Raw genomic sequence first — 27,105 nt, forward strand, 5'->3', positions numbered from 1 at the left:
CTGGGCAGGCAGTGTGGGGACACAAGGCAGGGCGTCTTCCTAAGGACACACGCTCAGACGACAAGGAAGCTGCTTCCAGCGACAGTGTGATGACAGCACAGTCCTTTTCCCCACGACGTCAGGACCCAGAGCTGGCCAATCCCGCCTGTGCGCACACTGCGTCTGCTCAAGGCCAGGAGGCTGCGTGTGCCGTGAGCTCCCAGGCTGTCGGCGTGGACACTGGCCAGGCCGCCCGTGCCAGCAGCTCCGTGACAGCGCCACACGTGTGCTCAGCACCACTGCAGGGCACCTGGCTGGCACCGGCTCACTCCCCCTCTTCTCAGGGACGTTCCACCTGTGTGACCCGCGTGTTCTGGGCGGGCAAGACCTTGTGGCGGCCCACGTGTGCCTGCACACAGTGGCAGTGATGGGCCTCGGCAGAGGTGGAGGAAAGCACGCCATGTAAGGTCTCCTACGCCTTTGTGGGCACCTCTGCGTGACGGGCCCATCCCCGCTAGAGAAGCCCTCCGCCCAGGTACGGGCTGGTAAGGCTGCAATAGTCCTTACAAAGTGTGTGCCTGCCGTCCTAAGTGTCCAGAAACTGTAACAGGGGCTGGTGCTGTCAGAGCATCCCATATGGGCACCAGTTCATGTCCCGCCTGCTCCACTTCTGACTCAGCTCTCTGCTATGGCCTGGGAAGGCAGTAGAAGATGGCCCAAGTCCCTGGGCCCCTGCACCCATGGAGGAGACCCGGAAGAAGCTCCTGTCTCTGGCCTGGCCCAGCCATTGCCCTTGCAGCCATCTGGGGAGTGAATAGTGGGTGGAGATCTCTCTCTCCCCTCGTGTGTGGCTCTGCCTTCTTTAAGATTTGAGAAAGAAACCTAAGAAGATGTTTAGGGGCTTGGGACAGGGACCAGAAGTGTGCAATGTGAGAGCAGCGGGCCCCAGGCTCCCTGACACCCCGGAGCCCACCTGCCTGCACACAAGCCCCGCGCACCTGTCAGTTCTCCCAGTCGGTGCCGGGCAGGGCCTCCTCCTCGTCCTCCGACTCGGGGGACGCCTCTTTGATCCTCCTCAGGGCCTCGTGGATGCTGCGCGTCAGGGGGTCGGCGTCGGGCAGCAGCGTGAAGGGCTCCCGCAGCACGCCCCCCTGCACCTTCTTCAGCTTCACCCCTTTGCGGATCTGCGCCAGGATGTTGTTGCCGTCGTCCTTGTCGGGGAACGGCGCCGGGGGCCGCTGCTCCACCTTCCGCAGGTGGAAGCTGCCGCGCTTCAGCGAGGCCAGCACCTCGTCCATGGGCGAGCTCACTGGGCAGAGACCAACAGGGACAGTGAGGGCCACGCCAGGGCAGGGGCAGGGCGGGGTGGGGGCGGCCTGGCGGGGTCTGGGGAGGACGCTCGCTCGCTCGCTCTCAGCCTGGGCGCGACGGCGGCCATGCTGCGTGCTGCCACTGAGGTTTCTTAATCTCCCTGAGCCTGCTGGTTCACGACGCTGGCTGTGCTTTCAGCACCAGCTGTTGTACACACGGACTCAGACACCCAGCTGTTGTACACACGGACTCAGACACCCAGCTGTTGTAAACATGGACTCGGATTATTATCAGAACTGCCTCAATATAAACAGGATTCGGGCCGGCGCCATGGCGCACTAGGTTAATTCTCCGCCTGTGGCGCCGGCATCCCATATGGGCGCCGGGTTCTAATCCCAGCTGCCCCTCTTCCAGTCCAGCTCTCTGCTGTGGCCCGGGAGTGCAGTGGATGATGGCCCAAGTCCTTGGGCCCTGGACCTGCATGGGAGACCAGGAGGAAGCACCTGGCTCCTGGCTTCGGATCAGCATAGCTGGGGGGTGAACCAATGGAAGGAAGACCTTTCTGTCTCTCTTTCACTGTCTGTAACTCTACCTGTCAAATAAATTTAAAAATAAACAAGATACACAGATTGCTTTGTGGGCTAAGCCTCCCTAACCCAAAGTCTAAACTCTGACACTTTGAGAGCTCACGTGATGCCAACGAGTGAGAAGTTCCACATATAAAGGAGCCCAAACAGCTCAAAGGCAAAAACAGCTTCAAAAAACCCAATGAAAATGTGCCAATCTAAAGCACCCTCTCCCAAAGGCAAACATAAAATCGGCCAGGAGGGCAACGCACAGCCCACCTCACTTCACCAGGGAAGGGCGGGGACAGAGAACCCTCCCGGTCGGCGGCCACTGTGGAAAACGAGAGACATCCCTAAAAAGGACAAGTACGGTTCCATCCAGGAACCCCACTCCTGGCTGTATCCCTGGGACACGGAATCTGTCTGTCCCGTGTGCACTGCAGCACCACTCCCGACAGCCACTGGCGGCAACCCCAGTGCACCCCGGAGCGAGGGAGGACATGGTGGTACAAACACCACAGAATGCCACTTGGCCATGAAAAAGGATCACAACTTGTCACTGACAGCATGGACGCAACCGGAGGTGATGATGTTCACAGAAATACCAAACCCCAGGAAGGGTTTTGAGTGTTTTCACCTGTGTCTGTGGGCTCCCAGGCTAAGTTCTACAGCGGCCTTGGGTCTGTGGGCGGGGGTGTGGGTGCTGTGCTCAGACCCGAGGCTCCGCCCCGACTCCCCTCACTGGTACACGCCGATAATCCCAGGCTGAAAAGCTCCGGGGTCTGGATGAGCCATGCTCCAGCAGCCAGAGCCTCAGCCCAGGCAGGTTCCGAGCTCCCGGGAGGCCAGGGTCACACCCAGGCCATCTCTCAGGCCAGGACTGGCCCTTAGCGCCCGCTAGCCCATCACTGCCTCTTTCTAGGGGCACACACAGGACGCTGTGCCAGCCCTGACCAGAGGCCGCCTGCTCCGTGCGAGTGCTGTTGCTGCCCCCACCGCCACGTGTGAGTGCTGTTGCTGCCCCCCACCCCCCCACCGCCAGACGTCATCCAGGCCTCACCTCTGCGCCGGGGCGAGCCCTCGGCCGTCTTGCGGAGCTTCCTGCGGGCGCTAAGCAACTGGCTGCTGTCCAGGAGGTGCGCGGAGGGCGCGCTGGTGGGCCTGGGGCCCCGCTCGCCAGGCTGCTCCCTTGTGGGCAGCCCTTCCTCCGGAGGCCCCGGGGTGCTGTCCCTGGCCAGGGGCAGAGGCGGTGGGGGCGGCGGTGGGGGTGGGGTGGGAGGGAGAGGGGGTGGGAGCAGATCTCGGGCGCTGGGAGGTGGCTGGGGGCCTCCGTCCAGCAGTGGCAGGGAGAGGGCGGGAGGCGGTTCCGAGGTCGAGGTCGCTGTGCTGAGAGGTAATGAGGTGGCTTCAAGTGGTGCCGGGGGCGCGTCCGGGAGGCTGGGGGGCTGCGCGCTTGTCCCGGCCCGCTCCTCCGCAGTCCCCGCCGGGCCCGGGGTGCCCGTGTCCTCGCGGAGCCCCGTGCTGGGCGTGCCCCTCCTGTGGGCGTGAGCCAGCCGCAGCCTGGTGGACTTCAGCGTGACTTGCCCAGGGTACTTCTGAAACACAGGGATGGCGGCTGAGTGACAGGAGGGCGCCGTGTGAACAAACCTGCTCCCTTCCTGCCTCACCCACAGCAGCTGTTCTGGCCCCTGTGCGGTTTTCAGAGAGAAGACAGACTGGACACACATGCCTCGCCTTTCCAACCAGCCATCACCAACTCCGTATACTCTACTCACCAAGTCCCTTACTGCGGCCTTGTCTCTACTCTGTTAACTGTTCAAACAACCACGTGGATTTTACAGATCTAGAACAGATACAAGTGCCAACATCTCATGTAAGATACAAGACATAAGGGGCTGGTGTTGTGAGGCAGAGGTCAAACCGCTGCCTGAAACACCTGTGTCCCCCAAGTCCCGGCTGCTCCACTTCCGATCCGGCTCCCTGCGCGTGCCCCTGGTAAAGCAGGTGGGCGCTCGCTTGGGGAGTGAATCCCGTCCCAGAAGACCTGTCCCCTTCCCTCGCTCTGCTACTCTGCCTTTCAAATCAATCAGTAACTTTACAAAGTTAAACACACAGATGCTGTTGTTGTGCAGAGGCTAAGAGCCTACTAGTAGACTCTAACTTACTTTCTAATGGTTACAGATGAAAGAAAAATAAAACTATTTCAATGGCAAAGAGTTCTTGCTAACATTTCTATTTTATAATACAGTGAGGAAAAGAGGATTCAGCTTTTTCAAGTACTGAAGTGCAGTGATCATGGCTGCCATCTTTTAGCGCTTACCATGATGGACGCCACCTGTGCTACAGCCCCACGTGCAGACGCATGACACTTCTGAGGCAACCGCGGGGAAGCCCCGTCCAAACTCCGCCCCTTTTGAGGATTTAATTCGGGCACGACCCTACCTATGAGAAGAGGAGCCCAGGTGCAGGTGGGGGCAGCACCCTCCCTTCCTCAAGAGGCCGCCCCACTCAGGGCCGGGTGTGCACCGCCCCTTTAACTTCACGCGGCTCACCCACACGCCTCTCCTACAAGTCCACACATGTGGTGGGCGTGGACAGTGAGTTAGCTGCTTTAGGAACTGCAGGAGCCCAGGCTCCCGAGGCCACAACCCTTTCCCGGTGCGCTCACAGTACGTCCCGGGACCCCGGAGGCGTGCTCATTTGCGGGAGGGAAACAGTGCCTGTGAGCACTCTCCACACCACAGGGCCGAGCGGCCGGGGCTGCAGCCAGGATTCCCCTGGCTGGCGACGTCCCGACAACTTGAGCCATCAGCTGCTCCCTCCCAGGACTGCGCGACCTGCAGAAAAGCCAGGCCAGAGCGCAGGCCCTCTACGGACGTGCGCATCCTCCCAGTGCAGACCCAGTGCTGCTCCCTACAACGTGATTAGACAGGTGACACAGAGATCCTTCGATGCCCGGAGCGCACTCCTCACCTGCTTGAAGCTGCGCAGCCTGTCCAGCGTCCTCTGCCTCTCCTGGCTGACCCAGGCACTTTTTCTTTCTTCTTCATCGTGCAATTTCTCCCTCTTCTGTAAAAATTAACAACAATTCCTTTAGGAAGTCTTCCATTTGTCTTTGTTATTGATACAAAAAAAGGCTGAGGGCTCCTGCTGTAAAGATGGGCGAATTGAAGGAGATTCTGTGACCAAAACTTCCTGCGGGCAGGTACTGTGTGTAACAGAGCGGGTTCTGGTTTTCTTTTTAGAGCTGGTCAGTAATTCACGTTTACAGTTTCAGGCAATAGGAGCAGCAGCGAGGGAAAGGATGTCAAGCACGTACGATCTTACATTTTCCCATATTGCAAGTTACTTAGCAACTGTAGAGCTATATGGTAAATCTCACTTGGCAGAATAAACTTTGGTAAAATAGATGGTGTCAAGACTTCATAGGACAGGCAAATTGGTTTACTGCTTTTCAGCTTTTTTTTTTAAAGATTTGAGTTATTTGAGAGAGAAGAGTTATAGACAGAGAGGGGAAGAGAGAGAGGTCTTCCATCTTCTGATTCACTCCTACACAGTCACAACAGACTGGGCCGATCAGAAGCCAGGAGCTTCTTCCAGGTCTCCCATGCTGGGGCAGGGGCCCAAGGACCTCCTCCACTGCTTTCCCAGGCACATTAGCAGGGAGCTGAATCAGAAGTGGAGAATCGGGACTTGAACCAGCACCCATATGGGATGCTGGCACAACAGGCCAGGTCTTTAACCCGTTGTATCACAGCACCAGCCCTAGAGAAAAATCTTCCATCTGCTGGTTCACTCCCCAAATGGCCACAATGATTGGGGCTTTGCCAGGCTGAAGCCAGGAACCTGGAGCCTGTTCTGGGTCTCCCACGTGGGTGCAGGGGCCCAAGTACTTTTACCATCCTCTGCTGCTTTCCCAGGCACATTAACAGGGAGCTAGATTGAAAGAGGAGCAGCCAGGACTCGAACCAGCACCCATATGGGATGCTGGTGCTGCAGGCAGAGGCCTATACTATAGCACTCCACTACCTGTGACAGGATCCAGACCAGCTCTCAGAGCACCAGGACACAGCACTCTAGTACCTGTGACAGGATCCAGACCAGCTCTCAGAGCACCAGGACACAGCACTCTAGTACCTGTGACATGATCCAGACCAGCTCTCAGAGTACCAGGACACAGTACTCTAGTACCTGTGACAGGATCCAGACCAGCTCTAGAGCACCAGGACACAGCACTCTAGTACCTGTGACATGATCCAGACCAGCTCTCAGAGCACCAGGACACAGCACTCCACTACCTGTGACAGGATCCAGACCAGCTCTAGAGTACCAGGACACAGCACTCTAGTACCTGTGACAGGATCCAGACCAGCTCTAGAGTACCAGGACACAGTACTCTAGTACCTGTGACATGATCCAGACCAGCTCTAGAGTACCAGGACACAGCACTCTAGTACCTGTGACATGATCCAGACCAGCTCTCAGAGCACCAGGACACAGCACTCTAGTACCTGTGACATGATCCATACCAGCTCTAGAGTACCAGGACACAGCACTCTAGTATCTGTGACATGATCCAGACCAGCTCTCAGAGTACCAGGACACAGTACTCTAGTACCTGTGACATGATCCAGACCATCTCTAGAGTACCAGGACACAGCACTCTAGTACCTGTGACATGATCCAGACCAGCTCTAGAGCACCAGGACACAGCACTCTAGTACCTGTGACATGATCCAGACCAGCTCTCAGAGTACCAGGACACAGCACTCCACTACCTGTGACAGGATCCAGACCATCTCTAGAGTACCAGGACACAGCACTCTAGTACCTGTGACATGATCCAGACCAGCTCTCAGAGCACCAGGACATAGTACTCTAGTACCTGTGACATGATCCAGACCAGCTCTCAGAGTACCAGGACACAGTACTCTACCACCTGTAACAGGATCCACACTAGCTCTCAGAGTCTGACACAAATGAGCAGAACCCAAAGCAAGAGAGGCTATGGCTGGGCAAAGCTCCCAGGCCATGATCCTGTCACTGTGCAGGTGGGCAGGGAACCGCCCACTATAGTGTGGAATGAAGGCAGTCTTAGCTCCTTCCCTACTGCCTCCTCTCTTCCTGGAAACCAACCAGAAACAAGGGAATGTCATCTTCACACAGAACAACCACCTCAAGCCACACAGCATTTTAGTACCTGACAAACACAATCAATTTTTGACTATAACAAATGATCTTAAAACTCATCTTCAGGGCCGGTGCTGTGGCGTAGCTGGTAAAGCTGCTGCCTGCAGTCCCGGCTGCTCCTCTTCTGATCCAGCTCTCTGCTATGGCCTGGGAGAGCAGTGGAAGATGGACCAAGTCCTTGGGCCCCTGCACCCACGTGGGAGACTAGGAAGAAGCTCCTGGCTCCTGGCTTTGGATCGGCGCAGCTCTGGCCACTGCGGCTAATGGAGTGAACCAGAGGATGGAACACCTCTCTCTGTCTCTACCTCATCTGTAACTCTTTCAAATAAATTAATTAAATCTTTTTTAAAAACTCCATAATTCTCAAAATATAAAAAAAACACCACAATTTCCTCAGGGATCAAAAGCAGAGTGAGGGACAAGGCACAGGAGAAGCTGGCAACCCCTTAAACAGAAGAGAGGAGACAAGCAGCTTCTCTCAGTGACTGTCCCTTCTCGACAGCCCCGAAGGGCAGGCTGCCGAGGGGCAGGCATCTCCCATTTGTCACAGACCCACGGAACCACCCGGGCTTCACGGACAGCAATGAGGGGCAGGCGGAAGAGCCCTCTGAGGAACGGGCGGCACGGGCCCGGTTTCTCTCTGCCCCATCCCAACAGTGAGAAAGGCAAAGGTGCAGGCGGGACCTCCAGGGACACTGATGGGGGGCAGCCGTGGCACGAGCGCCTGTCCAGACTGTCCTTGGTGAAGGAGCATGCCCCATGCGGGCCAGTGTTGCCAACACACCGCTCACCACGTGGCTACCTAGACAACTCCAAGGAGAGCCCAAATAAAGCCAGGCAGGACACGGAAGCTGTGTACACACACTGGCACTAAGCGCCTCACGGGAAGAAAAGCTGAATCCAAAGAACCCTGAGAATCATAAACATGAGGCCAAGAATGAGAAAGCTGTCGAGGAGTCTGTGCGGTGGAGTAGGTTGACCACTCTCAGGTGGTGGTCCAAGTGCCCCTGCTCCGCTCCAGTCCTGCTCCCTGCTAGTGTCCTGGGACGCCAGCGGAACGTGGCCCAGGCTCCAGGGTCGCAGCCGTCTGGGAATGAGCAGGCAGATGGAAGATCTGTCTGCGGCACTCTGCCTTTCCAAGGAACAAATTTGATTTTTCTTTTTCTTTTTTTTAAGAAAAGCTAATTTTTTCATTCTGAAGACAGCATACTGAGAGGTGGGGGAGAGGAGTTAGGGAGAAGCACGCCTCTCTTCACCACTCACAGCCCAAGTCTACGCAGCTGAAGGAACCTTTAAACCACAACACCAACTTCTTGTCACCTAGCAAGCTTCTCAAGCCTGAGAGCTCTTCCAGATCCACACGAGTCCAATGGGAAGTGACCCACTGATGGTGTGCAGTGCCTCGTGAACTCTCAGTGGATTTTCCAGGACCATGGACCTCTTCATAATCACAGAAGAGCTGTGAATGGTTGAGAACTGATTTGCAAGGCACTAATTAAAACTTCTCATATTAGAAGGATCTTAAAAACAGCAGGAAAAGGTGTTATAACATCTGGTGTGTGATCAGAATTCATACAGACATCAAGATACTAATTTATTCAGGAAAAAAGTCTTGTTTATGTACAAGAAATTAAAAGCAAGAAAATGTTTTAAGATCAAGAAGTAGACAAAGTCGTATAGCATGGTAAAATCTCATCGACGACAGTATAGCAAGGAAAAAGCTACTCCAACACAGAAAGTCCCCTCTCACCACTACCAGTCCAAGCAGGTACTCGGTTCAACTCCAGGGTGGGCCACAAAGCGTGTTCAGCAGAGGGGGATGGTGGCCGTCACATGCCGAGGGAGACTTCTGACCCACTTTCTCACTAGACCAGAGCCAGGCACCCTCAGCAATACCCCCAGGTGCTACAGAATCTTAGAGGTCTCCCGAACCAGGGCAAAGAACAGCTGAGCTCTGCGGTAAGAGCAGACACAACGCTGCCACGTGCACTCTCAGTAAGCACTGCCCCAAGGGTCCAGTGTCATGGCACAACGTCAGTCACTGCCTGCTATGCAGGCATCCCATACGGATGCCGGTCTGAGTCCCAGCTTCTCCACTTCCAACCTGGAAAAGCTGTAGAAAGTATACATAGAGCCTGGTCTACTGTAATCTGAAGACGCCGGGCAGAGATGGGAGGTGAGCAGCTCAGGCCCCTAGTTATGAACTCTGTGTGTGTGTGGCTCCTAGCCATGAACTCTGTGTGTGTGTGTGTGTGGCTCCTAGCCATGAACTCTGTGTGTGTGTGTGTGTGGCCCCTAGCCATGAACTCTGTGTGTGTGTGTGGCTCCTAGCCATGAACTGTTTGTGTGTGTGTGGCTCCTAGCCATGAACTGTGTGTTTGTGTGTGTGTGTGTGTGTGGCTCCTAGCCATGAACTGTGTGTTTGTGTGTGTGTGTGTGTGGCTCCTAGCCATGAACTGTGTGTTTGTGTGTGTGTGTGTGTGTGTGTGGCTCCTAGCCATGAACTGTGTGTGTTGGGGGGTAGTGGTGCAGGGGTGTTTATAATCTGAGAGTGTTTTTGAGGACAACTCCAAAATACAAAAAGTAACAAATACTTCTCCTAGCTGGAGTAAGGTGGAAGCTTCTGACCTTCATTAGGGCAGGCACATGGATCTACTCATTTTCTTTGAGTTAAAATTACATCCTAAGAGGGGCCAGAGCTGTGGTGTCGTGGGTAAAGCTGCCACTTGCAGTGCCAGCATCCCATATGGGCACAAGTTCAAGTCCTGGCTGCTCCACTTCTGATCCAGCTACTTGCTAATGTGCCTGGGAAAGCAGCAGAAGATGGCCCAAGTGCTCAGGCCCCTGCACCCATGTGGGAGACATTTAAGAAGCTTCTGGCTCCTGGCTCCAGATCAGCCCAGTTCTGCTCTTTGCAGCCATCTGGGGAGTCAACCAGCGGATGGAAGACCTCTCTCTTTCTCTGCCTCTGCCTCTCTGTAACTCTGCCTTTCAAATAAGTAAATAAATCTTGAAAAAAAAAAAACAAAACACAAACCAAAAAAGTGATCTTTTTATTTGACAAGTGAGTTACAGACAGTGAGAGTGAGAGAGAGAGAGAGAGAGAGAGAGAGAAAGGTCTTCCTTCCATTGGTTCATTCCCCAAATGGCCGCAACAGCCAGAGCTACGCTGATCCGAAGCCAGGAGCCAGGTGCTTCCTCCTGGTCTCCCATGCAGGTGCAGGGCCCAAGCACTTGGGCCATCCTCCACTGCCTTCCCGGGCCATAGCAGAGAGCTGGACTGGAAGAGGAGCAACCAGGACTCGAACCAGTGCCCATATGGGATGCCGGCGCCACAGGCAGAGGATTAACCTAGTGAGCCACAGTGCCAGCCCCAAAAGTAATCTTGACATTTCCTTTAACTGTTTTGTTTTAAAGAGTTTACATCAAGTACTAAAATCAATTTTCTGAATCTAATTTATTTAATGTGCAGGACTTCCAGGGAAAACTGGTAAAACAGAAAGATAAACATCTACATTTCCAACAATCCACCAGCCAAGAAATTCAGATAAAGGTAGATTAAAACGTTACTTTGGTCCATTTCTAAATGGGGTTCATTCCCCAGATGGACACAATGGCCAGGTAGAAGCCAGGGGCCAGGAGAAACTATCTGGTCTCCCACGTGGGTGCAGGGGCCAAGCAAGCACTTGGGCCATCCTCTAATGCTTTCCCAGGCCATTAGTGGGGAGCTGGACCACAAACCCAGCAGCTGGGAATTTTAACCAAGATGTCTTTCTACAGGTGAACAGACACACTAACTGCAGTACACCTGCCTACTGCTAGAAATGAATGAGCTGTCCCAAGGACCTGCCGAGCCTGCACATTCGTAGGAAGAAGTGAACAAGGCCCACCTGATTATCTCACACTGCAGTATCTCACACTGCCTGATTACAGCTGGATGTAAGGCCTTGAGAAAGCACAGAGGAGATGCACATTATGAAAAAACTACATGAATTTGAAAACTATTTGCACCAAAATACACATCTTTTAATTCCATTTTCCAAAGAGCTCCTTTGAAGTACCCACATACTTGCTGTTAAAGTCACACCTGTGGGGACAGCCAAAAGATCAGGCTTTTTGGCAGGGACTTGTGGAGAGGAAGGAGTTAACGGGTGTAACAAAGGATTTTAGGGCAGTAAAACTACTGAGTTCCAACGTAGCAATCTGCCCCACAGAAGGAGCCGCGCAGAATGCAGCGTTGGTTGTTCACGCGGATCCTGACCAACGTGCAGGTGGTGCGGGGAGCTCCGTGTAGAGTGGGGCCTGGCAGAGTGGGGACTCTGCACTCTTTCCATTTCGCCGAAAAACTGCCTCCATATAAAAAGTAAACTATGCCAACATTGAATTCTGAGATTTCTCTCTTTCTCTGCAGACTTTAGCTACCTTCAGTCACAGAAAACCAGGCGTCCAAGCTTACCAGCTGCACGGCGTGGTGGGCGGCGTACTCATCCTCACCCCGAAAGCGCTGCTGGAGTTTCTCATTGTGTTTTGCAATACAAATTTCCTATAAATACACAAAATGTGCGTTACTACAGGTAACACGGGCATCACCACCTTGAGGTGTACTTCGTACACTTTGGGCTCACCGTACAGTTCCTGTAAGGGAAGCAGAGCTGCCTTGCCTTTCGTCTGGATTCCTGCCGTGGCACCCGCCGAGCGCCCAGGCCCGCCAGAAGGCGCGTGCGGTCGGACGCGAGCTTCTCTCCGCCTCTCGTCCAATCGCCTACTTGACTTTGCTAGCGCTCTCACCCAACACGCAATGCCTCCCCCAGCCCTCCTGATTTCTATTTCTTATTTATTTGGCTATTTATCTGGTAGCAGGTGCTAAGGGTGAGGTGGGGTGCAAGGTGGTGTCCTCAGATAATCTCCCATGTCCTTTTTCAGCACAGCAGTCTATGGCTAGAACACTGTAAGTCCCAGCACATTCTTTAAATGCAGTCACACACAGGCAGGGCGCCATCGTGTGCCCGGACGCTCTCTGGTGAGACCCCGACACCGCCCAGATTGGCTTCATAAACAGTCATGAGACCTGGCTTTTCTGGCTGCCTGCCTCACCGCTGAAAAGGACTATGAGGCTGAGACAGTGACTCCACGTGGCTGCTGGGACATAAGAAGACGTTATTTCCGTAACCCTGAAGTCACAAAGCACTGGCCTGAAGCCACGAGCGAGGTGACGGGGGCAGGTGCAGGGCCCACGTGTGGCTGTGCAGACGGTGCCGCGCAGGTCTCTCAAGGGCTTTGTTCTCAGCCTTGCTCTTTTTAGCGTTTAATTAATTGTCTTTGCTCCTCGTCCCTCTGCAGTTCACGGCCACCTCCAACAGCAGCATCTCCCGGGCTGCTTCCTCACCACGGGATGAAGAGTGTCACAACGCGCCCCAATCACACACACACCAGCGTAGGAGGTCACTCAGGGAGCAGCTCCACAAGCCCTGGTCACCAGCTCACCTGCTCGGCACCTTCCTGGGTGCGGTCAGCTCCCTGTGTCCCATTGGCTTCACCTCGGGCCCCCAGTGCAATCTGAATCTTGTCCCCCACTCTCCCCCAAACTCCCAACACAAGGCCCCGTCGCTGCAAACATGCAGTGCCCCGGAGCCCTGGCACCTGCTCTGTGAACCATGCTCCCTCTCCCCTTCTGGGCACCCCCCTCTCCTGATTCTTCCAAGTCAGCCCCGTGAGCCTCCTCCACACAACTCTCACCGCTCACCTGCTCCCCGGGGTGCCTTCCTCCAGGCCTCACCTCCTCACACCACACTCACGCCCAGCAAGGACGCCCTGCTGAGCTCTGAACCACAGAGGGCGCCGCTCCACTGGGCCGCTACCGTGCCCCCACCCTCCCTTCACAGCAGAGGCCCCTGCTCACCGCCGCCTCCGCCCGGATGTCCCAGATGTCCCTGCACACACACCCCCCCCCACACACACACACACACAGCTCGTCACCTCTCGCCTGCACGTGCTCTTCCTACCCTAGAAACCCGGGAGCGGGCGGAGAAGACCCCCTCTTCCCTTCCCCTCAGATCACCAAGCCTGACAGCCTCTCTCCCCCAAGGAAGGTTCGGAAGCCGACACTTCTCACACTGTGCCAGTGCCATGTGCGCCTCTGCCACCCCAGTGCACACTCTCAGTGTGGTGAGGAAATGAAGCCCTCCAGCCAAACCCCTCCTCGCTCCCACTCCACCGTGTCCACAGGTCCTCCCCCTTTGCTCAGCACACCCTGGGCACCTCCCCCGGTTCACAGCAGAGCCGGGCTGGTTAGCGAGGGCATGGGGCCGCCGGCTGGCTCACCGCAGCCCCTCTGAGCGCGCACACAACCCTCATGGGCTGTGCCGTGGGAGTCTGCAGTGCCTTTTGTTCTGCTCCTCATCACTGTCAACACCATCAAACTGGTGGTTTCTACCCAGGCGGGACAACTTGGACCGGGCCCCCAGCACCACTCCCCGCCTCCCCCTGCACATCCACAGGGCCTCTCCCCAGGCCTGGCAGAAGCCGAACCGCGTGGTCTCACGGTGTTCACCCTCGCAGACTCCGCCTGGTCTGTGAGCACCTCTACTGCTCCCCGAGGGGCTGTGCTGACCGGCGGGCACCAGCTGCACCAGGAAGCACGTTTCGTCCCTCCTGCCTCCCAGAAAGGGGGAGGCCAAACAGGCCCGCAGGCCCCGGCTCTGGGGGGGACCCTGGTGTCCAGTGGAACGGGAGGGTGTGCCGGGGAGCAGCGAGGCGGCCACCCCCTGGGGCCTGCAGCGCTGACCTCACAGCCAAGAGGCAGCATGCGGAGCCCAAACGGGCCAGGCCCGGGTGCTGGCTCCAGAGACAAAGCCTGCATTTGGATCAGCAGACAAGACAAAAGGAGTCAGTCCAGCCATCAGCCAGGACCAGACCTCTGGAAACGCACTGTCTAGGAAGTGGGAGCCGCGGGAGGAAGCCGGGGCCCCGGCGCGGGTACCTTTTTGTTTCTGAGGTAGGCTTTCTTGGCGCAGACGCGGCCGCGGCGGGCTTCCAGCTGGCGCGCCTTCTGCTGCAGCTTCTGCAGCTCCTCCCTCTGCCCCCTCAGGTCCTCCTTCTCCAGCATGGCCTCCATGCTCTCGTACGTGTCATAGTACACCACTTCGTCTCTCTTTTCTGTCCGGGGAGAGCAGCAGTGACGGTGCTTAACTGGTTGCTCGGTGGGGACCAGGTGCCACAGGGCTCAAATCCACGGACCGGCTCCCCAGTTTGCAGCCAAGCTGCCACCCGCCCCCCAGCTCCTTGCTAGGCCGGGCTCATTAGGAAGTGCCCCTCGGAGCAGATGCACGCATCAGTGTGGCCACGCCCCACTGCACCTGCAACAGTCAGACTGGCTGCAGCCACTCTGCAGAGGCGCCCTGCTGAGCCTGCAGAATTGGCGTCTGACTTCCTAGCTCTGTGCCAAGGCTTCTTCCACATCAGGACTCTCACCGTGTGCCCTCCCCACTCCCTCAACCCCCGCGGGCCCGGCCGTAAAGCACGCCCTACCGGAGATGAGCCGCTTGATGCTCTCCAGCTGAGCTGTTAGCAGGAGCTCCTCACACTTGAGGATTTCAAACTGCACTTCATACAACTGAAGCTGCAGGTCGTAATAATCGGCTTCCAACTGATCCAGGCGGGCGATGGCTTCCGGGCCACCCTGCAAACTCTGCATCTGCATGGAAAGCGAAAACATTTCCAGTTTGTGGAAACAGAAATCAGACAGAATAAACCTATGGAGCATTTGCTCTAAGAAAGAAACGTGGAGGCAGGAAGTACAAACTTTAAAATAAACATCAAAACACAAACATCGCGTCACACGACGCGGCTCTGGAACGCAGCGGGCCAGGTTTTCAACTTCACGTCACTGCTCTTTCATACTGGCGGTGGCGAAGCATTCATCACCCTGACGTCAATGACAGCGTCCTCTCAGTCTCCATGGTGGGTGAGTCCGACAGACACCCTTTTCCTATCAGCACATGGAAGAGAAGGACATCTGCAGTGGAGTGGGGAAGCTGGCCGCAGCTCAGCTGCCACAGGACCTGCCGGCCAGAGCAGAAGGTGGGGGGTGGGAGGGCTGCCATCTGCAGACAGCGACCACCGCTATCTACCCGACACAGACGGCTGCACAGTGACCCCACGTGATGCGGGCTCGGCAGTTTCCAGGTGCCGATCATGAAGCAGTGGGAGGCCTTATCCAGACTGTTTTATTTGCTGAGGGACACTGAAGCGAGAAGGGGATCTTGTTGCCAGGCACCTGACGGGAACCACAGACAGGAGCGTAGGCACCAGACCCGGATCCAGCCCGTGGGCCCATGGATTCCCATCTGGCTCCATGGAGAAGGCAGCTGCAGAAGTCATTCCTGATGGAAACAGCAAGGTCCTTGCACAGACACACAACCACTCAGAAGGCCCCGGAGGGGCTGATGCTGTGTCACACAGGGTCACGTGGCCGCCTGCACCGCCAGCACCCCACATCAGAGTGCCGGTTTGATGTCCCAGCTGACAAGTACAGTTAGGGTCTTGCCCAAATGTGCAGTGTTCACAGTAACAAGAATTAAGCAAATGTAAGAGTGCTATGGGCCAGTGTGGTGGTGTGGTGGGCTAAGCCGCCACCTGCAATGGTGGCATCCCGTGAGTGCCAGTTCAAATCCTGGCTGTTTCTTCCAATCCACTTGCCTGCTGATGCACCTGGGAAAGCAGCAGAAGACGGCCCAAGTATTTGGGCCTCTACCACCCTTGTTTTGAGACCCTGTTTGGAGTTCCCGGCTCTTGGCTTGGGTCTGGCTCAGCACCAGCCACCACAGCCACTGGGGATGCAAGATCTCTAAGTCTGCTTTCGAATAAATAGTAAGTCCTCAGAATGCTGGTGAGTGAACACTTCATCTTGGCTTTGGCGCGAGCGTTGCTGCTGCACAGGAAGTATTTCCTCCACCACAAGCACTACACACAGAAGAGACTCGACATGTGCTACTTAGCCTTGGAGGGAGAGGGAGGACAGAACAGAACCTCTGCACGTGTCCACCTGCATACTCCCGTCTCGCCCCCTCACACACAGCCCTCTTCATGCTGGCTCGGGGCTGTTCCACTCTGGAGCCAGCCCAGGACCTCCCCTGCTCAGCTCACAAGGTCACTCTCAGTGGCATCAGTGAAACCTTAGAGCACAGTCTGTGTGGCAGCTGTCATCGAGATGGCCTCCAGGGGCGCTCGGGTGTGTGCCGGAGGCTCCACGCGGGGATGCTGAGCCACGTCTTGCCAGCACTTGCAGCCTTTCGTGGAAGAAGGGTGAGCCCTGGGCATGCATCAACAGCGCGAGCTGCCTCAAATGCAAGCACGACAGGGCTCCGACCTTCCTCCAGGGCAGACAGCACATACACTGAGCCACAGGGGCTGCCGAGCCGGGCAGCATCAAACATCAGCTCAGGGGAGAGGCGGGATTCTCTTACAAGCAGGGAGCTCATCCCCAGTTTCCTGGATCAGTAAGTTCAACCCAGAGCAAGCGTCCACAAGGACAGAAAGTGCGCCTGAGAGAACACTCGGTGGGCCATGGAGGATCCTCGTTAAAACACCAGGGTGGCAGCAGCATAGTCCACCAGCCTTCTGTGGGGTAGCTAAGGACAAAGGGATATGGGAGCCTAACTTCCATGTGGAGGCGGAATCCTCAGCGGGGCATCGTGGTGCTGCAGGTGGAGCTGCCGCCATCTGCCACTCACCATGTGGAGACTTCCAGGGAGTTCCTGGATCTCAGCTTCAGCCTGGCCCATTCCCGGCCATGTGGCCATCTGTGGAGTGAACCAAGACGGCCCAAGTACTTGGGTGGTGTCACCCATGGGCTTTGGCCTGACCCAGACCTGGCTGTTGTGACCGTTAAGATCTCCTGCACCACCTCTCCCTCTAACGCTTCCTTTCAAATAAATGAATTGTGGGAACTAGGCACAGCCTCAGACAAGCTCTGAACCAAGACCAGACCCTCTGTGTGGGAAAGGTGGGAAGAACAGGAGACGAACCTGAGCACTAACATGACTTCTGTCAGTAACAGCTGCACAATTATGTGTGCGATGAGGCGACAGAATCATCTGGAAGGAATTTTAGAAGGAATTTTGGAAATGTTGGACAACCTAATCTCACAAGACCATGTTGCTAGTAGAGTTCACTTAATGTAACTGTGTTTCAACAATGAAGTGACAACACCTGCCACCTGCTACTGGTTCCATATCATTTCCTAAAGTCTGAGAAACTTGGAACTGAGACATACGTAGCCTTAGGGGTTGTAAATGATGGCTTATGTGCTTATAACACAAAGGGCTTTGTTTGAAGATGAGATAACATAAATGAAGCACTAAGGACAGGACCTAAAACATTTACAGCTTTCTACTTGCCTTTTATAACCACTGCCAATGTAGCTGGCAAAGACAGAGCTTAAGCAATAAAAAAAAAAAAAAAAAACCCTTCCGTGTACAGAATGGGTTTCTGTGCTTAGAGAGTGACAATTTCTAGGGAGCAGATACGCAACAATCTGCCTATCGAGAAACAAATTTACAATAAAAACCTAGTCTCCCTGCACAGACAAGCAGCGTGGCTTCCCCGCCTCTGCTCGCTCCGTGGCTGCCACGAAGCTCCTTGCTGTCAGGTTTCGGTGAGGCCCACGTGAAACATCTCGCCACCTTCTACAACGTTTTTTGGTGGAACCAGAAATATCTGCTGAGGCAAGTGACCATCTGCAACAGGAAACGTCCTTGTCCTCTCTGTGCCCACCTCCGTGATACGCACTAAACCCCAGCACAGAATGAAGGCAGTCACGGCTCCGAGTCACTGCCTTCTCACTGGAGGCCAGGCCCTGGAAGGCCAGCCGAGAGACACAGCACCTCTGCGGTCACAGCACCCTCAGAAGGCTACTGCATACTTCTTAGGTCCCTCTCACTCGAGGTTACACTCGGGACTCTGCAGAACTGTGGCCTGCACAGTAGCTCAACACGGCAGCCAACAGCCACGTGTGGCTGTTCCAATGTAAACTGAACGAGAGAGGCTGTCAAACTACTCCAGAAGCCACATGTGGCTGGAAATTACCCTACTGGGGAGTGCACACACAAAACACTTTACCCACGGCAGGTTGTTCTGATCCTGAGCTCACACCTACAATGGCATACAATTAATATTCAATCGCTGGGGCTGGGGCCAGCACCATGGCTCATTTGGTTAATATTCTGCCTACAGTGCCGGCATCCCATATGGGCGCCAGGTTCTAGTCCCAGCTGCTCCTCTTCCAGTCCAGCTCTCTGCTGTGGCCTGGGAAGGCAGTGGAGGATGGCCCAGGTCTCTGGGCCCCTGCACCCACGTGGGAGACCTGGAAGAAGCTCCTGGCTCCTGGCTTTGGAACAGCATAGCTCCAGCCATTGCAGCCATCTGGGGAGTGAACCAGAGAATGGGAGACCTCCCTCCCTCCCTCCCTCTCTGCCTCTCTGTAACTCTACCTTTCAAATAAATAATCTTAAAAAAAACCAAAAAGTTCACGCACTGCCTCAACTACCTGTTTTCATAAATACTGAATTCCGTGTTCTCAACATTTGCTTCTTTTAATACTTAGAACTACCCGCAGAGGACCAAGTAGAAGTGCCTTTCCACTGAAAGTATGCTTTCTGCTCCAGTGTACTCGTAGGGCCATTCTGGAAAAAACACAAGGGAGGGCAGTTCACATCTGAGCCTCGGCGCGGGCACCGACGGTTTCAGTGGTGTGCTGACAGTCTCAGCGTTCCACAGCATGGCGCGCGCAGTGCTGCACAGGCACAATGAGCAATCACGAACAAGATGGCAATGAAAAGCGTGGCTAATCATTTTTAAAATATCATCTTCAATATGTTTTGACTATGAAGATGAGCACCTCTTTCCAAGGATTCTAAGAATATTCTTGGCTTAAACAACGTTTTGTAGGAACAAAACACTGGAGTTCTCTCCCTGCCCGCTGCTGATTCCACCATGAAGTGGTCAGGAGAGGGCTCCATGAAACGCGACGATGTGAGCACGGCCTCTTCACCCCTAACCAAGCGCCATGGCCTTAGCGGCTTCACTCTGTGTCTCCCGCAGCAGCACTTCCCCAGGAACTGCTGGCGAGGCTGTGCCGTCCACAGTGCACGGCTGCCTAACCACCACTGCAGGGCTCTGAGACGCCCCGTGAGGCTAACTCTTCAGAGAGGGGAGACCAACTGTGCACACCGTCAGAAACGTCGTGTCGTTACGAAACGGCAGATGCTGACTTTGACTTTAGATCTGTCTGGGACGGTTTTGTTACCTCCTCCTTCAGCGCGCGCTTCCTCTGCTCCAAGCAGATCTCCTTCGCTCGCATCATTTGCAGCGTCTCCTTCGAGACGGCGTACTGCAGCTTCTCCATGCGCTCGGCTGCGGCTGCCCACGAGGCTTTGCCAAACTTCTTCTGGTCGGCTCGCATCCGGTCATACACCGCTGGTGGTAATATTCAGAGATGTTAATAATGAACAGCTGCTAATAAGAGACAAACCCTCAGATTTCACTGACCACACACAAATCCTGACATGAAAAAGTACTTGTTGGGGCCGGTGCCAGGTTAACCCTCCACCTGCGGCACCAGCATCCAATATGGGCGCCAGTTCTAGTCTCAGCTGCTCCTCTTCCAGTCCAGCTCTCTGCTGTGGCCTGGGATAGCAGTAGAAGATGGCCCAAGTGTTTGGGCCCCTGCACCCACGTGGGAGGCCAGGAAGAGGCACCTGGCTCCTGGCTTCGGATCAGTGCAGCTCCAGCCGTTGTGGCCATTTGGAGAGTGAACCAACAGAAGGAAGACCTTTCTGTCTCTCTCTCTCATTGTCTGTAACTCTAGATGTCAAATAAGTAAATAAAAATCTTTTTTAAAAAAAAGAAAAAGTACTTGTAACGCCTCTAAAATAGAACTCAGCAACATGATCTGTCTAATGCTTCAGTTCCTCCTCTCAGTAACGTTCCGCAGAGGAGCCACTGCTGTCCCGGTAACTTTTATATCAGGTGTCCAGTGTTGTCTTTCAAAACCTGATTCCGTGAGGGTGTATGCTTCCTACCAGGTATGTGGAAGTCAGAGCCCAACGCCTGAAAACATGAACAGCTGTCTTAACTTCTCCTCCTGAGTGCTCTGAAAGCTCCACCATACCCTGATTCCAGGAAGATGACATCCTGGACGGTGGCTGAGCAGGTCAGAGCGGTGCACACAGGCGCGCAGGAGACGGCCCATCTCCCCTCCTCAAGCAAGCAACGAAGACGTTTTCAGTTTGTCCCAGTACAAGCCCAGCCTCAAAGACAATGCTGGCAGCCGAACACCCTTCAACCAAGCGAGCTGCCCACTGGTGCCGGAGTGGCAGGACACGGCTAGCCGCACGCCCAACCACCCTTCACAACTATACAGTCACACTTTCCTTTTTTCAAAAGAAAAAGGCCATATGACATGTACCAAATGTGATCTTTGAGCTATACTCACAGGTAGTTCTTTGATATGTTTAGAAGTGAGTGAAGGGGCCGGAGCTGTGGCTCAGTAGGTTGATCCTACACCTACAATGCCGGCAGCCCATATGGGCGCCGGTTGGAGTCCGATCCAGCTCTCTGCTATGGCCTGGGAAAGCAGCAGAAGATGGCCCAAGTCCTTGGGCTCCTGCACCCACGTGGGGGACCTGAAGGAAGCTCCTGGCTCCTGGCTTCAGATCAGCACAGCGCCGGCCGTTGCAGCCATCTGGGGAGTCAACCAGAGGATGGAAGGCCTTTCTCTCTCTCTCTCTCTCTCCCTCTGATTGTCTGTAACTCTGCCTCTCAAATAAATAAATAAAAATCTTAAAAAAAAAAAAAAAGTGAGTGAAAAATTTTGTGCTATTACATACTAAACATCTTTTCCAAGACAGATGCTTCACTAACCTTTGCCTGGATATAAAGAAAATGTTTGGAAGACAGTTTAGAAAAACGTGGAGAGAGTGCACTCTCAGGGAAGGGTTTGGGAGAACACGGCAGAGTGAACTTCACACAAATTACAGGGACACAGTGAATCTACACAGAGGGCGTGGACGCGTACAACTCAGGACCCCAGAGCCGAGAGCCTCTGCACCAGAGAGTGAGGCGAGACCAGACTGCAGCAGCCCAAGCCACTGGCGGTAGAGCTGCGGGAAGAGCCTGGCAGAGTCTGGCGTGCAGCCCTGTGGGGGACAGTGCACCTGCCAACCTAGAGGGAGAAAGGGGTGGGGCACATTTCTCTCTCCTCGACCACCCAGCACCAGTGTCCTGCAACGATATGAAACAGGCATACGTAACAGCTGTGCCAGCTCATGTCTGAGCACCCAGCAACCAGCTGAGACAAGATGCCTGAGTCTGGTGGGAGAACTGACAGGGGGCTGGGTGCTCGTGACTACAGGAGCCTTCTGTGCTGGGACTGCGAAAACACTGTGGCTGTGTGTGAGGGCGCAGGGTGAGGCTGGGTCTTTGGGCCACTGTGGGTGGCTCCACACACTCCATGCTCCCTGATTCCCTGGTGGGGGTCATTGCTACAGGATCTGTGTTCACAATGAGGACTGCACAGATCCTTTGTGGCAGTGTAGATGAAAACTGTACCCACGGGGGCTAGCGCCCAGGCACTGGTCTCCTCTGAGAGGAGGTGAGCCTGAGACTCACCAGCAGAGCTGAACAGACTTCCCCTCTGATTTTTTTTTAAAAAGAGGAGATTTATCACGCCCAATTTGTGTGTCACCTTCGACACTCCCCTCATCCTGGAGCTCCCTGGGCACTCCCAGCACACCCTCAGGGTATTCACTGAAAGAGCAGACACTCCACTAATCCACAGAGGCGAAGGCCAAAGACAAAAGCCATCACAGGGAAAAACAAACTAACAACAAGTATCTCCACAAACGCCTAATAAACACAGCAATTCAAGAAACAAGAATAACGAAGATGACACAATTCCTCCAAAGGAACACAACACTTGAATACTAGAATATGAAAATGAAGACGCTGAAGAAATGCCAGAAACGGAATTCAAAGAATTGACTTGGGATTACTTAGAAGTAATTAGAAGCAAATCCACAAACTAAAGAAATCTGTTCATGACATCAAAGAAAATTTTTCTCATGAAATTAAGATTTTAAAGAGAAATCAAAATGAATTATCAGAAATGAAGAATTCCACAGAACAAATAAAAAATGTGGTAGGAAGCCTTAACAACAGAACCGGTGAGGCAGAAGAAAGAATATCTGACTTACGAGACAAATCTCTGGAAATTTTACAGTCAGATCAAAAAAAGAAGAAGAAATTAGGTAACTAAAAAACAATGTTGGAAATCTATAGGGTACTATCAAATGACCCAGCATATGGATTTCAGGAGTTCCTAAAGGAGAAAGGCTTAGAAGGCCTTTTTAGTGAAGTAATTCCAGAAAACTTCCTTAATTTGGAGAAAGAAAGAGATGTCCAAGTACAGGAAGCCCATAGAACTTCTAATAGACATGACCAGAAAAGATTTTCACAACACATTGTAGTCAAACTCTCCACAGTAAAACATAAAGATTCTTTTTTAAAAAAGATTTATTTATTTTACTTGAAAGAGTTACACAGAGAGAGGAGGAGAGGCAGAGGCAGAGAGAGAGAGAGAGAGGTCTTCCATCCAGTGGTTCACTCCCCAAATGGCTGCAATGGCTGGAGCTGCGCTGTTCCAAAGCCAGGAGTCAGGTGCTTCAAGGACTTGGGCCATCTTCCACTGCTTTCCCAGGCCATAGCAGAGAGGGCTGGATTGGAAGTGGAGCAGCTAGGACTAGACCTGACACCCATATAGGATACCGGCACTGCAGGTGGCGGCTTTACCTGCTACACCACGGCACCCGCCCCAGAAAAGATTCTACAATGTTCATAAGAGAAAAACCAGATTACTTTCACAGGATCTGCAATTAGACTTAGTTACAAAGATACATGGAACTTGAGGAAACAGATTTTTCTTACTGGTTTTGTGGAAGTTTTCTAGGTTAACATTCTACATTTAGACCTATTATTCATTTGAATTCACCTTCATAAAAGGTGTGTGGTTAAGCCAAAGTTCATCATTCTGCATGTGCACAGCCGAATCTGTGTGATGCTACCCTCCACTCCCTCCTCTCCCCACAATGTCAACGGGAGGGCTGCGCACACACGCGCTGCTCCCGAGGGCAGGGGGATGGGTGGGTGCACACACGCCAGGGAGGCGAGAAGGGCACACCCCTACTCCCCAGCCCAGGGCTGCCACGGCTCGCAGCTGCAGTGGTCTTTACTGCATCCATGGGCTCCAAAACACTTTTCTGCAGCAAGATAAACATTTAATCCCATTTTCCATGCACTTCCTTTCCTGAATCATTACTTCAAATATCACATACTGGGTCCCTCACTGTCCTCACAACCATGCCGACAGGGACAGTCTGACTGGGAAGCCTACCTTTTTGTGCTTTAGCAGTTATTTCAAAATACTTGACAGTGAGGTCCTGGATGGACAGCACAGCCATGTGCGCCTTCCGCTGCCAGTCTGCGTCTTCCTTTTGGAGACTTTCGATTCTTCGGGGTCCCAGATAGTCATTCTCCATGGAGATCTTCAGAGAGCACAAGGGGAAATCAGGACATTCGTTTCTTTTACTCATTCCTAAACATTTTCTGAATGTTCAAGTAAGGACTGTGCATAGAGGAGGATTCACTGATACGCAAAGATTATCTAACGACATCCAACATCTATGCCCGGACCCTCCCCCCACTCCATATACAAGCAAAGGACAACCGAGGACGTCTGTGTGTCGAGATCATGAGCTACTCACTGCCTCTGTGTACAAGGAGCAGGTTACGAATCATCTGTGTGATGTATCAAGTAAATGCGAACACGAAACCCATGCAAGTGGTATTACTATAAACATGTATTTCAGAACACACACAGGTATGTTTTAACCCAGCAATCGCAACAATCAACTGTTCGTACTACAAACCTGGTTTACCACACAGAGAAAAATTATCAGAAATTCAACAGTAAGTTGCTAATGAGGAATGCTAACTCATTCATGGAACACTTAAAAAAACTTACCAAGTATTACCACAAAACAGGAGGGATGAACTTAGCAAATCATAAGCCATATTCTCTAAACCAGGAAATAAATTAAAACAAAGTCGAAAACCAAAATAAAGTCATCATCTGACCTCACCCCTGAACCCAGAGAGTTGACCTCGGTGTCACCTTAAAGCAGCAGTGCATGGCGCTTACGGAGAGCCAGCCAAGGCAGGAGCAGCAGATGTCACGCGGGAGAAGTCCAGGGTTTAGTTTCACGTGTGCCAACTTTGACTTTCCAAAGGTGATGGCCAGAAATACGCGTTTGGGTATCACTGACACACGACATCTGAAGCCCAGAGAGCAGACGACATCACCTGACAACTGTGAGGAGAGCCCCCCCCACAGGTAGTGAAGAGCAGCCTCCAGAACCGATGCCACACATGGGGGTCACAGAAGCCCCAAGGCCCCACAGGACAGAGACGCTGGCCTCTGCTTCGGCACCCACAGAGTGGGCAGCACGGAGGTCCCGGAGCCCCGCAAGGACCATGACCAGCACGCGTGGATGCAGCCGGCCAGGCCGTGCCCCGTGTGGCGCTCCCATCACAGCCCCTCCGGGGCTCACTGCCTACCTGTGCAAGCTTCCTGCTTCCTGAGCAAAGCGCATCTAAAAACTCGCTCCACACAGCTGGAGGAAAGAAACGTGGACAGCACACACACTCTTCTGAGCAATGTGCTTAGTTGGGGGGAGAGAGAAGGAATAATGGAGCGAGGTCAGGGCTCACAGGAGCGCCCCTCGCTCGTGTGAGACACCAGGGTAGAGAGCAGAGGGCGTGGTCACAGAGGCTCGAGAGGGACGAGAGGGACGGGCCAGAGACGTCTGTGCTTACATCCTGCCCCTGCTTGAAAGCAGAGCACGGGCCAGGCTGTGGCCACTGCTCGACGCGTGGGCATCTCATACTGCTCAACTCCAGCCACTCCCTGCTGCTGTGACTGGGAATGCCGCAGCTGGCCCAAGGACCTGCGTCCTGGACACCCATTTTGGGGAGAAGAATGGAGCTCCTGGCTTCAGCCTGGCCCAGCCTTGACTAGTGCAGTCTTTCAGGGAAGATTCTCACTCTCTGCTTTTCCAATCAGAAGTCCCTGTCACTCTGCTATTCAGAAAAATAAATCTTTAAAAAAAAATCACCTTTAAAAACAAATACCTACACTTCCCCCACTTTTCTTCATCACACAAACACATGGGTTTTGTAATCATAAAGAATTCTAAATGCCTTCCCTTTTCTAACGGTTCACAAGCCATCCCACTGGACAGCCAGCAGGCCCACTGTCCAATTTCCTGTTCCTAGTCAGACGGACAATGAGCTCATGTTTTCATATATGAGGCATCGCAAGGCAAATTACAACAATTACTTCTTTTTTCCACTGCACTGGAGAGAGAAAGGAAGTAGAGATAATATCAGATCCTGAATATCTGGGAAACAGAATAACATGAGCTTCAATGCTAAGATTATAAAAACTGTGCCAGGCAAAGAAAATTAAGCCTGCAGCGGCTGCGTAGGTTCTTGATACTCGACAGTGCCTTGAACCCCACTCTGTAGGAATCAGATACACACTGGATATGGCTGGTTCTCAACTCCTCCCAGACAACGTGCATGGCTAATATCTGCAAATAAAGACCCCTCTACTGTGTGCTTCTGTGGGCACAAATATGAGTCAGACCAGTCACTGTCTGGAGGGCGGGGGTGGGGCACAGAGAGATCTGTGATGTGGAAATGTCACGAAAACCCGAGTCTTGGCTCTGTGACTTATTAACTGGGAGACCTGGGACAAATCACTTAGCATTCAGTCACTGCATCCTAACAAGGACACATTACACATCTGCTCAGTGCTAATACCAGAGATACTCAGCTTACCATTCAAAGAGCAGGAAAACTGCTGGGAGAGTGTACCAGGATGCCAGGCGGAGCCGAGCAGAGAGGCAGTGCACGGCTGGGCAGAAACCCAGCAGAGAATGCGGAGAGGATTCTCAAAGAACAAAATCAGTGGAGATGGTGAAGTGCCTCTCTGGGTCAGAAACAAAAGAAAAGTCAAAGGGACTTGGAAGAACACACTTCGGTCCAGACAGACTGCACTGCAGCTCAGAGCCACAGCGGGCCTCGACGGAGGGCTGGGACTGAGCAGCACAGAGCAAACAGGGAGAGAGCAAGGCCAGAAAGGTGTGCGGAGGGCCAGGGCCCAGCTGAGCAGAAGCCTCGAGGCAGGCACCCTCAGGGCATGCCAGGGGACCCCCGCAGGCCTGCTTGGCAGGAGCACAGGGAAAACACATAACAATAAAAGATGAATTAGTGGGATGGTGCTGTAGAGATGCTGCCCTAAGTGCCTGGAGGGTGGGGCACATCCCCTGAAATTAGAGGCATGGCTGCAGTTTCTGCTCCACAGCTCAACAGGCCAACAGGCCAGGGATAGGCACACCCGCCCCCAAAGGAATGTGGCCGCGGGAGCAGCAGGGGGTTAATGGACCTTAATTGGTACTTGGAATATTTCAGATTTGCAGGAGCACCTAAATGGGCCTGTCTCTGAAGATTTGCAACACAGCTCTATTCCCTATCTTAGACCATCAGACCAGATTCCTTTTCCCAAATCCTTAAGCTGATGTATAACCTTACCCATGTGCCTGCTGGCTTGCAGACTTGCTGGTACCCTCTAAATAAAAGTGGGAGCTCGCAGCTATCCGGTGGCGCACTATTAGAATGGCCGCTCCCATGTCCTGTCTCCTCATCTGAAAAACCCCACAGCACAGCAGGTTAAACCCTGGCCTGCTGCGCCAGCATCCCATGTGGGCACCGGTTCAAGTCCCAGCTGTTCCACTTCCCATCCAGCTCTCTATTATGGCCTGGGAAAGCAATACAAGATGGCCCAAGTCTTTGGACCCCTGCACCCATGTGGGAGTCATGGAGGAAGCTCCTGTTTTCCGATCAGCTCAGCTCTGGCCATTGGGGAGTTAACCAGCAGATGGAA

The 27,105-nt window shown here is 53.7% G+C and overlaps 1 protein-coding gene across 1 annotated transcript in view; it reads right to left on the bottom strand.

Annotated features, from left to right (window-relative positions):
* JMY (junction mediating and regulatory protein, p53 cofactor) overlaps window positions 1–27,105 on the bottom strand; it is a 71,008-nt gene that overhangs the window by 2,703 nt on the left and 41,200 nt on the right. Inside the window, exons 3-10 of the mRNA XM_062211967.1 lie at window positions 23,494–23,644; window positions 19,351–19,520; window positions 14,574–14,739; window positions 14,026–14,201; window positions 11,503–11,589; window positions 4,830–4,925; window positions 2,917–3,451; window positions 978–1,288 (exon numbers count right to left, since the gene is read on the bottom strand). Coding sequence (XP_062067951.1) covers window positions 981–1,288; window positions 2,917–3,451; window positions 4,830–4,925; window positions 11,503–11,589; window positions 14,026–14,201; window positions 14,574–14,739; window positions 19,351–19,520; window positions 23,494–23,644 — 1,689 coding nt within the window. The 3' untranslated portion in view covers window positions 978–980. The remainder of the gene's footprint in view (window positions 1–977; window positions 1,289–2,916; window positions 3,452–4,829; window positions 4,926–11,502; window positions 11,590–14,025; window positions 14,202–14,573; window positions 14,740–19,350; window positions 19,521–23,493; window positions 23,645–27,105) is intronic.

This window comes from Lepus europaeus, chromosome 15 (genome assembly GCF_033115175.1).
Source record: "Lepus europaeus isolate LE1 chromosome 15, mLepTim1.pri, whole genome shotgun sequence".
Classification (NCBI taxonomy): Eukaryota; Metazoa; Chordata; class Mammalia; order Lagomorpha; family Leporidae; genus Lepus; species Lepus europaeus.